The 13219-nt window shown below is 40.4% G+C and overlaps 1 protein-coding gene across 5 annotated transcripts in view; it reads right to left on the bottom strand.

Annotated features, from left to right (window-relative positions):
- PPFIBP1 (PPFIB scaffold protein 1) overlaps positions 1–13219 on the bottom strand; it is a 156964-nt gene that overhangs the window by 4318 nt on the left and 139427 nt on the right. For 4 of the 5 annotated variants that reach the window (XM_016199107.2, XM_016199106.2, XM_016199105.2 and 1 more), the window contains 9 exons: positions 12099–12159; positions 11717–11746; positions 9195–9366; positions 6433–6583; positions 5993–6121; positions 4160–4310; positions 3364–3475; positions 3145–3233; positions 465–587 (listed from right to left, as the gene is read on the bottom strand). In XM_016199107.2, the coding sequence (XP_016054593.2) occupies positions 465–587; positions 3145–3233; positions 3364–3475; positions 4160–4310; positions 5993–6121; positions 6433–6583; positions 9195–9366; positions 11717–11746; positions 12099–12159 (1018 nt within the window). Of the gene's footprint in view, positions 1–464; positions 588–3144; positions 3234–3363; positions 3476–4159; positions 4311–5992; positions 6122–6432; positions 6584–8676; positions 8710–9194; positions 9367–11716; positions 11747–12098; positions 12160–13219 lie in introns of all 5 variants that reach the window. The other variant, XM_016199108.2, reaches the window with a different exon arrangement.

Consider the following 13219-nt stretch of genomic DNA (forward strand, 5'->3'; position numbering starts at 1 on the left):
GTCTGAGAGTCTGCCCCAGAAATCATGTTACTCGACATCCCACTAAAGGTTTACAGAAAAGGGTAAAAAAACTGTTTGCTAATTTGAATTCTCTCTGAAAAAAATTACTTCACAAAGTTTCAAGCTTTCTCTACACACTATTAGGGCATTGCTTTAGGAAAGGAAGTCTTTATAGTGATATTTAACACTCAGGCTTAAGGAGGCAGGGAAATAAAATACACTCAAGAGAAGGAGGAAGGGAAACTAAAACACAATCCGTGGCTTCTGTGACACAGGTGGAGCTGTCGTGGGAGCAGGGGAAGGAATATAGGAAACAAAGCCTAAATTAATGAGGCTGGAAGTGAGGCTCCGAGGGAGCCAGCAGCCCTGCTCACAGGCTCCGGGAAGAAAGGGGTCTGGGTGCTGCACCCACGGAGTCACAGGCACGGGGAACACACGCTGCGCGACCTCAACTCAGGCGCTACCTCGTCCGAGGGCCGCCTCCGCAGACAGTTGGGTTCAAAGTTGTTGATCCTCAGGACCTGGATGGCCCTTTTGATACTGAGATGATGCAGCACACTCATGACCTTCAGAGACAGCAAGTCATCCTGCAGAAAAGCACAAAACACGGGACTCGGTGAGCAGGACGACCTCGGGGAAGTCTCAGAAAACGCACATAAAAGTGGAAGAGCCCATGGACCCCGAGGACTCGTCACTGTGTTCAAAGCCTTTATTTAATAGTAACCACAGGACCCTTTTTCTTGTTCCAATCAAAATCTTCTCCAGGACCCCAATATATAAGAAAACCAAAATGAATGTTGTTCCAACCGAAACTGACTTCAATCTATTTCTCTCTCTTCCAGACATTCTGAGATAGGACTGGGGGACCCCACGGCTCTGAAACACACAGTCTGAAAAGCACCTGCTGGGTCACTACCAAAGGTGACCTGCTTTGATCAAGCAGATAGCTAACAGCAAGCAAGCCTTGATTGTCAGTGATACTATCCCCCCAGCCTCAAGAAATCTCTAGTTCTAGGTTTTTATGCTTTATTTAGCAGACACTGTGGGGATTTTTGGAAAATTTATGTCAACCAAAGCAAAGGTCTTGTTGAGAGTTGAGTGTAAAGAAATTAAGGAGTTATAAGTATCAACACATATCACCAATCATTTCCTTCAAGGAATAACTTTGACCAGTCTGTGGTTATTGGGCACATTGCAAACATACCAAACACACCAAAACAAATTATGTTAGAAGAAGGTGATTTGGGAGGGCGGTGTCAACATAAGCACTGGTCTACATCCAAAGACACCCAGAAGATAAACAAGAAAAACATCCCTTTTAGACACACCTTACTGATAATATATTTCTTGTGAGGGAAAAAAGTTAATCTATCATAAAAATATTTTTAAAATATTAGGCAATCAATTTAAATCCTTAAAGGCTACTGAGCAAAAATTCTTTCCTAATTTTCTGGATTAATTTCTCAAAAGTAGTGCCTTATAAATTAGAAAGGACACTTAACATATTTTAATCTAAGATTCAGGCACCCATTTACATTTCCATGTGGGCTATTTTCAACTTAAAATCTACCAGATTTAAAAAAAATTGAAATGCATAATGTTTATCATTTAAATAAAATGTTAATTATTTTAGCTTAAGGGATTTTAAAAGTAGAAACCATTTCCTTTTTTAATCAAAAAAATTTTTTGGATTTTTAAAAATCTCTTATTTTTAAGTACTTTTAGATTTACAGAAGAGTCACCAACAACAGTGCAGAGAGTTCCATACATCCTTCATCCAGCTTCCCCTAGTGTTTACAGCTATGATACATTCATTAAAACTAAGAAATCAACATAGACAATAATACAATTAACTAAACTCCAGCTTCATTCAGATTTCAGCAGTTTTCCCATGAAGGGCCTTTTTCTGTCCCAGGATCCAACCCAGGATACCACATGAAGACAGAATTTTTTATGACTTAGAACTTCTGGGGTCAAATTTTCTAAGGTAATTTATTCTTTTATAGCCATGAAAGTTTATAGACATGCTTTTTATGATTTTAAGCCTGAATTTGCTCACAGTCCCAGGGGAACATACTTAGACCTAGATAGGCTGGCAAATATTTACTGAATTTGCTCCAGGCAGAACTGTGAACTACTAAGAGCAGGGATCTGGAAATAGTGCAGGTTCAAAGCTGTATGATTTTCTCCTACCCTGGAACTATGGAAACTTGGTCAGGTTACCCAGTAGAGTGCTAACTCAAGGACTGCTGAGACTTGAGTATTGATCCCAGTAAAGTGCCTGGCACACAGTAAATGTGCAACATACCTCCTGTTAGTGTTACATAATATGCCCACCAAGATGCAGACTTTGGTTCAATGATAGAGAAGAAAACAGATCCCATGAGCTGATCTCCAAGTTTCTTTAATGTTAAAAAATTCTCATTAAGTCAGCTGTTTGAAACTTTCAATTTATTTAAAGGAGATACTTATGGTAGTTGAATCCATAGCCTACCTCACAAAAAACCATTTAAATAAAAGTATGTCAGGTAGGACACTATGGTACCTAGAACACGTTCTCCTGGAACCCCTCTCTCCCCACTGTTGCAAAGCAGGGGCAAGTCCTGGTACCCATGGGAAGAAAGGCTAGACACGTGAAACCATTTCCCTAGTTCTTTACTCTGGTGACTCCCACCCTAGCAGAACTGGGCAGAAGTGAGAAGGGTGAGTGAGTTCCAGGTAACAGTTCTCAAAAGTGGGAGGGTAGGGAGAAGACAAGTCCCTGTGGATGTCAGGTCAGAGGGTAGCCTTTCCTAAGTGGTTACTGCATATAGAAATATACATAATTTAGAGACTGCCAGGGATTCAAAACTCCACACTCTATTTTTAAAACATCTTTATAAGGTATAATTCACTTACCATAAAATTTACCCATTCAAAGTGTGCACTTCAGTGTCGACAACACTGGATATACATAAAATCAACTTTCTGGATAGTTTCATTTAAATGAGGTTTCAAATTTTCCAAGGCTGTTGCAACCACCAAATCCTACAACTTCACCTTATCGGGAAATATTCCTGCCCCTCTCCTCAAGTTAAAGCAACACATTCAAACTCTGGTGGAATCACTGTGAAAACCCCCAAGCCCCAAGAGTGAATCACTTACAATGGTCATGTAGTGGAGCATTCGACCATCTACGCGTCCTTCATCAAACTGGGTCTTGTACTGGGGGAGACCAATGTCATCCAGCCATCCTAAAGGACAGAAAACTGTGTCATTAATGTGCCACAGAAAACCTTCTTGTGATTAAAAAGAAAAACGCAGTATTATGTATTTATTTGCTTGCTTACTTATTTACGAATTTAAGAATTGAAAACCTCTTACTAGTGACCCAGTTGAAATCCAGCTTTCCGTGATTGGTTTCCTCCTCAGATCCCAGAGCTTGCAATGCCAGCTGGAGTTTCTTTCGATGAAGCGAATGCTTGATTCCAAGTTCCTGAAATAATAAACAGAAACACTGGCTTTACAATTCTGTCAATATGGGCTGGATGCCACTGGCAAAGGATGCAGATTCCTCCAAAATGAAGCGAGCATTGAAGAGCCAACAATGACATGAAATCAGAACACTAACTCGGGCTAGTAAAAGGTTGCTGAACAAAAGGCTCCCAGAAAGCCAAGACCACTGGTGTTAGTTTAGTGGTGTGAGACACTTGCTAGTAGGTTCCTTCCTCTGCAGGACGGGTACTGTAGGACGCATAACAGGAATTCCACTCTTATTAAATAATTGGGAAGAAATGTTAAATAATGGAACATTAAATGTAGGGCTCTTTCCCCCCCTGTTTGCAAAGTGAAGTTGAATTGCATTGGGGAGATGGGCTAATGATAAAGCCACAAAATGATTTTGAGAAATATGAGCTTAAGGTTTATTATTATGGCCATACAATTATTTTTCATTAAAATGTCCAGTGGCTTAAGTGTTCCATAAGGAATCATTACAACCAGGTCCTTTGTTTTCAGTCCATGAAATGAAATAAGCATGAAGCAGGAAACCCAGACTTTTCCAAGAGCACTTACTGGCTCCCCCCATTGCCCATTAAGGCGTAGAAAACAGCCCTACATTTATATTCTCTATCTCTCTCTCTCAGAACTTGTTATGCAAACAAAATAGAGAAGTAGTCACCTTCTCTAGATCTTGTTGAGAAGCCTGCAAAAGCGTCTGGCCAGATGCAATCCAGTGCTTGCCAGAATTCAGGTAGGACCCCAAGCCCTGTTCCACAAGCCAACTGCAAACCTGCTCCTTGGTCCATTTGGCAAAAGGCATATCCAAGTCACTGTAAGAAAATGAACAGTTGCATGAAAAACAATTCAAAGCCAATCTTGAGGCTTATCATCAAGGCCGAAGGACTGTATGTTCAATAGACATGGGGCTTTCCTGGTGACACACATGTGACTATGCAAAGCTTAATTATCAGTACATATTTGGAAGAGGGAGTGGCACTGGAGTTGAAAGTGACCTTGTGAGACCACAGTCTTCATTTCAAATGAAACCACAAAAGATTCAGTGTGGTTTAGCAAAAACAGGTTCTATAGGAGACTGAGTTGAACCAACAAGTCAAGTCATTGTGTTAGTTTCAGCCAATGTTGTCTGAAGACTGAATTCACAAACAGAAAACACTAGGTCAGATAAAAAGAAAGTCAAGGCAAACTTGAATTAACTTTAGCAGAATTATGGTTTCTCTCCAGATGGCAAGCCATGAGAAGAAGGCAATATGTCAGCACTGATTATAAGTATAATGAAAGCAAATTTTTGTTTTCTTTTACTTTGACACACAAATAGTATTCCTGTTGGGGGTGGGGGGGAGTGGTGATAAACAAGACTTTTTCCTTCTTCTTTATCAGCACAAGGAGGTCCTCTACTTGTACAAAGAGAACAGATGGCAAATGAGACTGCTCAGTATCTGAAGAAGGCTAAACCGGGAGGGACCATGTTTTAAAAGGTTTCTGGCCCATTATCACGTTTGAAAGATTTAGTATCAATGATTTGTGCTATATGTGTGCCAACCCCACCCTTTTTATGCTCAGTATATCAGTATAGTAGTTCCAACCCAGCTCTGAACTGTGAGGAAGGTGTAAGAAAAGTTCTTAAAGTTGTAATGAATAAAACATTACATAGTCCCAATAAATTTAAGATTTCTGATAGAATGTATGTCTTCACATGCTTTCACAAACTCCATTAATCACTAATACTTATTAAACAGTTATTATTTGCCAGATACCTAGCATATATAAACTCATTTAATCTTCACAACCACTGTTTTGGGGTAGGTAATAATAAATACTATGAGAAACAGAGGCACAGAGCATGAAAGTAGTTGCTCAAAGTTGCCCAGCTTATAGGAAGTGGTAAGGCCAGAAATCAGACCCACGCAGTCTGCCTCTAGAACTTACTCTTAAGACACTACACTATGCCATCTTTGCAAGGCTATGCTTTACAGTACTTACAATTATTTTCTTTGAAAATTTAAGTCCAATAGTCATTCTAAATATTTCCATTGATTTTTAGAGAGACAGGAAGGACGAGGGGGAGGAGAGAGAGAGAGAAACATTGATGTGAGAGCAGAACATTAATCGGCTGCCTCCTGAATGCCCCTCACCGGGGATCCAGCTCACAGCCCAGGCCTCACCAGGAATCGAACCAGCAACTTTTCAGTGCACGGGACAACACCCACCAACTGAGCCACATGGCACGGCCAATAGTCATCTTAGTTCAGATGTTGTGGGCACTTTAGTTGAGGCTCCTCACCTATCTCACATAGCCCACATCTTCTGCATGGTTGTTCATCAACCATTGTCAAATTACACTGCTCTAAAGATGGTGGACCCTTCCAACAGGCATGGCAGTAAGCAATGGATTTGACTGTGTAACCCAGAGACAATACTAACATTGCTGGTGCTCATGAGACCCCGATGCTTGGGTAGAGATGCAAAAGTCCATTAGTTTAGCTGTTCTTACCTGTTAGATTGCCCCAAATCTCGAGACCAACCCAGTCGGGGCCCAGCAGTTGCCCTTGTCCCTCCTCTTTTGAACTCAGTTTCAGACATGTCATCTGGGTTGAATGTAGTCGACTGACTTCTCCTAAGTCTGAAGAGAAGATACAACACACATTGCCTTGTATCGGACCTGAGGAGGCCCTAGAATTTAAAGTTAATCAGGACATTTGTAATTGGTGCATATACATGAGCTACTCCTCTTTGTATGTCATTAGGATATACATTTGGATTTAAACTTTGAGACCCAGTGAGTTAATGAGTCCCAAATCACAATCTTCCCTCCAGAAGAGGAAAGCAAAAGCTTCACAATTTCACGTCCATTTTCAGCTATTTTCCATTTCTTCCTACATTTGAACAACACGTAAGACAAAACCCATCTCACTTGTTCACTCTGTTACTTACTTTCCGAAGAGTTTCATGATGCCTCGGGATTTCTTTTTGGAATCTGGAGATGACAGGGACACCTGGAAGGGGCTGCTCCCCTGTGACTCTTTTGGCCGAGAAGATACACCAGCCAGGTCTAGGTGCTCGGCTGTCTCCTTTTCTGTTTCAGCTATTCCACGAAGAGAATACCAACTCAGTGAGTTTTAATATATGAGATGAACATGACTAGACGTTAACCTTCTTGGCTCTAACAACTGGTAAGAATTCTTCTGTTGGTCTATAAACCAATGATTTACAAAGAGCACCCTGCAACTATTACAAATGAAACACAAATTATGTTCTATTGTACATGGATTGTGTATAAAGTCAATTAACTTAAGAATTACAACCCCTTTGAGATTCAAAGGTGTGACAGGATTGCCATATTCTTTCCTTGAGTGATTTAATTCACAATGAAATTATTCTCAATCTTGCTATACCACTTGGTACTGTTGATCATCGCCTACTCCTTTAGCTTCTTGTCATGACACCCTCCTAGACCAGCCATCTGATAGATCCTTCTTTGCTATAGCACCCTGTTGTCTTTCTCCTCCACGCCACCCCAAGATTCTGTTCTAAGTTCCCTCTGCAGGATCTCCTGACAAGCTCACCTACTCTATGCTCAGCACTAAATGATGGCTTCACTCATTGATAAGCAGCAGGCATGAAAATCTCTGGGCCTCATCTTTCTCTCCAGCCTCAGTATCTGAATGCTGAATAAATTTCCAATTCGGTATGCCGGGGACATCCTGGACTAGGCAAATTTTCCATTGTATTAATTTCTTTATTTAATATTTCATTAACATCAATTAATATGTTCCTTGCACTCCAGTTCAAACTCTTTGTCATTTTCTTTTCATTCCTTCCTTACCTTTGGCATTTATTTCAAACCAGTTTCCAAGTTCTGGCAATTTATGTAAGGGACTTATTTCTGTTTATAACCTATCATATCCTAGGCACTGGGAGAAGAATGCACTGAATATGAATACATTTTTCTTTTGATATAAAATTAGTGCCTGTTGATTTCTGCCTTACAAAAAATGACATCCAAGTTTGCTACTCCTAGGTCTCCAAGCAACACCTATTTTAGTTCTTTTAGCTGTTCCTTAATGGGGTCCCACACTAGAAAATACAGGGCTACTGTTTCTTCAATGTGAGATTTTACACTTTTATATAGGGAAGTAAAAGTTGTACAAAAATCACAGGAGCAGTGTCTTAGAAAGATATAAAGGTTGCAGAGGTTGACTTTTCTATGAAGCGGAGCTGTGGTTATAGGTTATAGTAAGCAGCATTTGCCTCTTAGCATTGACAATACCTTTCTTCTAAGAAAGGTAACAAAACATTTGAAAATAGTTGTTTGGCTGAATCAGTTTATTGTATTCATCCAGTGTTCATTCTAGACATTTAAGGCTACAGAGAGAGAGGGGTCACCTTTGATGATCCACGTGAAGAGATACGTGGACATCTTTACAAGGTAACAGAACCTGTGGGGAAAACCCAAAACAACCTTTCCACCCAAACCCTACAGCCATGATGGGTATTCGTGTCCCTGAAATGTTGCCCACACCACCCTCATTTTAAAAGCATCTCATTTTTATGTTTAGATTGTTTTTTCTTCCTGGAACCCTGCCCTTAACGAGGAAAACTGAGCTTCCCCCTCCTAAAATCACTTTGGGGGCAACTCCTCAAATAACACACAGTTACCTGTGTCATCACTAAATGTTACCTCTATCTTCAAAGCAATAAAATGTCAGAAGAACACTCCCCTAAGAGAAGCAAGTCTAAAAAACCATTTTCAATGTCTTCCATAGACCTATTTGGCTAAAAACATTTCTTTTTGGAGGCTGCAGAAATGGAAATGTGGAGAAGGAACTGCCAGGACCTGGGAGTTAGTGTGAGAGGAATGTGCTTGAAGGGTGAAAGCTGGAGTTCACAATGCCAGGACACACCTGCCCTGCCCTGAGAGGGATGCTGTGCACTCTGGATCCCCCAGCGCTACTCGCAAGGTGTCATTAGCATTGCTTAAAACAGTGTTTCTGCTTGGAAGCAAAGGTTCTACAGAGAGTCCTTTTTAGCAGAAGATGGAAAGAATACTCTGGAGTAAAGAACTGCATTTTTTGATTGCTGTCAGCTCGCTTTCTAGAGGTCACAGATGCCAAGAGCAGGGATTAGCTCGGTTTGGAGCGCAGCACTGGCCGAGGCTGGCATGCAGGGGTACGATACCTAAGGTGGGTGCACTGGCACTTCGTTTACGATCTTCAGATATCCCACCAACGCACACAATCACACGCAGCCCAATGGAGAGGACACATGGGAATGACAAAATGAAACACAGATCAGACTCCTACTCCCCAAATACACACAGCGGGAGGGAAGGCAAGCACCACACTGTGCTTCAGTTGCTCTGCGCCGACTCCATTAGCAGTGTCAACATAGGGTTACTTTATCCACTTGAAAAACAGATGGGAAGCTTTTATAACAAAGTCAGAGAGAATCATGGTTTTAGGCCTCTCTTCTGTCTACACCCCAGAACAGACAGCAGGGTGCGAGTCTACACAGAGCTATCTTCATACCACTGCATTAAATCCACAGAAGCATTTTTTTGCCAATTTTCTCCCTAAGTCATTCACTTTTACCTCTGAGAAAGAGAAAAGTATATGTAGATGAATAAAGGAAGGGAGGGGATTGGTTTCTTCCTTGTTCTGGTGGAATTCAGGCAAAGGCATTTTGGCCAGACATACCCAAGTTCGGTGCACTTGCTGTCCTCTTGTTACTTTTTATTTTAAAAAAGCCACGACCAAAGGAAGATCTGCCTTTTCGAGTGCCAAAGGGGTTGTCATCCACGGAGGCATTGTGTCGTGGGGCTTTGGGAGGGAGGCTCCCAAATGGGCTGCTTTCTACTGGAGCTTTATCCTGAGAGAGAAGTAAAAATAAATGAAACAACACTGATGCACCTGCCAGGCACAATACTACGTATGTTACATACGTGATTTTATTTAAAGGAGTAACTAAACTAATAAACTGACTATGAATATCAAGTGCCACATTAGAAGTTCAAAAAATCAATTCTAAGGCTACTTAAGAAACAAAAACAAAAACATGTTTGTCACTAACCTATAACCCACATGTTTAAATATTAGGGGCTTTAAGTATCGGGATAGGTACAGAAATTCTCAAATGTTATTTGTCTTGTCCAAAAAAAACCCAACAAACCCCATGGAGATAAAAAACTAGAATAGCAATAGATTTCTTACTTTTCCAACAATTATGACGCAGGTTTGGCTATAATACAGCTCACACTCTTTATAATATAACTACGTCAACAGAAGCCCAATACAACATGATATAATTATTCTACAAAGTAGGCGGTGTTCCCAAGCTTCTATACAGGCAGTATAAGGAGACTGCACTCCAATTATTTCAAAGACTCTTCTCAAAGAATTAATAATGAAATGAAGGCATAATCAGCAAGTGTTTAAAATGCATTTTTGAAATGGGATTCTGGGATATACTCATATCTTGCCTGGGAGCTACCAAATCTGGATGAACAATTCTCAGAAACTGGGATACATTCAGATATACTTAACTAAAACCAGGCTCACTGTCATTAAATTTTTCTTGGTTGATTCAGAAGCTACTTCAGATTTCTACAATATTTCAGAACTTCAACTGTGATTAAATTATGCTTTTCGATGTTGCTTATTTGTTTTTAGCTTTCCGGTTATTGGAATCGGCAATTACAGTGACATGGACTTTTATAGTGTTTCAGTGTTATGTAACAGTGCTTTCCTTTGGCTGTCCTCATTTCTCTAACATCTCTTGCCCTCTTTCTTTTCTTTCTTTCTTTCTTTCTTTCTTTCTTTCTTTCTTTCTTTCTTTCTTTCTTTCTTTCTTTCTTTCTTTCTTTCTTTCTTTCTTCTTCCTTCCCTTCCTTTCCTTTCCTTTCCTTTCTTTCTTTCTTTCTTTCTTTCTTTCTTTCTTTCTTTCTTTCTTTCTTTCTTTCTTTCTTTCTTTCTTTCTTTCTTTCTTTCTTTCTTTCTTTCTTTCTTTCTTTCTCTTTCTCTCTCTCTTCCTCCCTCCCTCCCTCCCTCCCTCCCTCCCTCTTTCCTTCCTTCCTTCCTTCCTTCCTTCCTTCCTTCCTTCCTTCCTTCCTTCCTTCCTTCCTTCCTCCTTCCCTTCCCTTCCCTTCCCTTCCCTTCCCTTCCCTTCCCTTCCCTTCCCTTCCCTTCCCTTCCCTTCCCTTCCCTTCCCTTCCCTTCCCTTCCCTTCCCTTCCCTTCCCTTCCCTTCCCTTCCCTTCCCTTCCCTTCCCTTCCCTTCCTTCTTTTTTGCAGAGGTGGAGAGAAGGGCAAGGAGCTGGATATAGGCCTTTAAGGTGGTTGGTTCTTTTACTCTACATACCTACTACTCATAGTAACGAAAGTTTACAGATGCCACAATTTAGTGGCACTAACATCCGTGTCTTAACACTGATGTCAAGATCACCTCATTAGTGAACTGGCAAGGCGAGAGGAGCAGAGGACGGCTTTCATTAGCACTGTGTCCACTGTCTGCCCTCCGCCAGTTATACCCCCGGGATGACTCAAGGTGCTGGGAGCCAACAGTCAAGAGACTGCATCTGGGAGCAGCCTGTCTACCAGACGGTAACCTTTACGAGGCTAATGACCGAAAACCAGAGGAAAGAAGAACCAGAGCCCATCTCAATGATGCCTTTAAAATAGCAGAATGTTTGCTGTAGATGGACAGTGGTTGTATAAAAACCTCTGGGGACCAAAGGAGGGCTTTCTGTGAGGTCTAAGGAAGCCCAGTGACAATCGCTAAGAAGGTTAAACTGCGTGACCAAGAGTTTGCCATTTTCTTTTTGTTCTCCCAGGAACTTAAGGAGGTAAAATTCATGTAACATAAAAGTACCTATTCTAAAGTAAACAATTCAGTGGCATTTAGTACATTTATAATGTGGTGCAAACAACCACTTTTATCTAGTTCCAGAACACCTCCCTCGTTCAAAAAGAAAGCCCCTTACCATTAAACGGCTTCTCCCCATTCCGCTCTTCTCCACCCCGGCCACCACCAATTTACGTGCTGTCTCTATGAATTTATCTAGTCTGGATATTTCACATAAACGGAATCATAGCATATGTGATCTTTTGTGTCTGGCTTAATTCTTTTAGCCTGTTTCTAAGAGTTTTGGTTTATTGGAGGCATTTAAACAATCTTACGCATTAGAAGTCTAAAAACATCTTTACACTGTAATAAAAAATTACCTCTGAAGGCTTCTGAACAGACTCCTTTTCCTGTTCAAAACAACAATAGTTAAGGTTGTTATAGGCAGCCCTTATATATTCACAATTTGTCACACACAATTCCATAAATTAATTTACATATAGATCCCAGCTACAAAAATCTCAGGTTCATTGATTTCTGACAGTGCTTTATTATTAAAGTCTCCATTTTTGGTTTTATGTACTACTTTCGATCCTTCCTATCATACGTCTTGATATTTATCCTTCCCCATGGTATCTAATAATTTTCCGTCAGAGAAACCACAAGCTCTTCTTAAGGGTTTTACTTGCAAAATGGGAAAAGATGAAGATCCCTAAATATTTTCTTCTCAGGGTAACAGACAGGAAAAAAAACAGAACTAACCCCGTCTGATGGCTCTTTCTTCAGATTGCCCAGGCTGCTAGACTTTTGCAGACTTGAAGTTCTAAAAATAACAATAATAATAATTAGAATTAATAGTAAGTGGCTCTGGTGCCACTGTTTTTAAGCGGCTATCTTGGAAAGAAACTAAACTTGTGTGCGGGTTGAATCCTGGTAATAAAAGAACATCTGGATTCCGGCAGTCACTTATGTGCTTAAGTAAATTATAACATTTAGTTCCTTCAAGAGCAGGGGTGGTTAACTGTCCTGCCAATAACTGTAAATGTCCCGCACATGTTTGAATAGCTGGAAAAACACTTAGAACTATCCCTGTGATGTCAATGTTCAAAAATTTAAACCAGTGTTTTCCATGGCCTAGTGCTAGATCCTTTGCATGTATACATTCACATCGGGAACTCTTTAAGTACTCATGTACTATTTATATATAGTCGTTCTAATTAAAATAAAGGAGGAAGCCCTGGCCGGTGTGGATCAGTTGGCTGGGTGTCATCCTGTGCACCGAAAGGTGGCTGGTTCGACTCCTGGTCAGGGCACATGCCCGGGTTGCAGGCTCGATCCCCGGTAGGCCCATGCAGGAGGCAGCCAATCCATGTTTCTCTCTCTCTCTCCTCCTCTCCCTTCCTCTCTCTCTAAAAATCAATAAAAAATATTTTTTAAAAGTAAATCAAGGATGAAAATTTTACTTTTCAATGCACAAAGGAATTGATTTTCTGAGTCTGACAGAGCACTTCATTTTATAATTCTCATCAAAGCATAATAGAGGAATCCCTATTGCTGTCCATATAATTCATTTGTGATACTAGTGTCGGCAAAGTGACATTGTAAACATCCAGAGACCTTTCTCTTTCGCATAGTTAGCATTCAGGTTTACAGAGCTGCTCTTACAAAAAATTGAAGGCAGGAATATGTGACCAGTTTAAAGAGAGAGCAAAGTAACACTTTTGCTTGAAGAAACAGAATAATATAAATATAAAGCAAACTTTTAAAAGGCATTTGCCATGTATTCATGTGTAAATAAGTTGCTAGAAGTGTCTATTATCAAATAAAGTAAAAGATAATGGTGAAAAAAGATCTCATCTTTGAGTCCTGCTTGAAAAATAGAT

The sequence above is a fragment of the Miniopterus natalensis genome, chromosome 2 (assembly GCF_054644295.1).
Source record: "Miniopterus natalensis isolate mMinNat1 chromosome 2, mMinNat1.hap1, whole genome shotgun sequence".
Lineage (NCBI taxonomy): Eukaryota > Metazoa > Chordata > Mammalia > Chiroptera > Miniopteridae > Miniopterus > Miniopterus natalensis.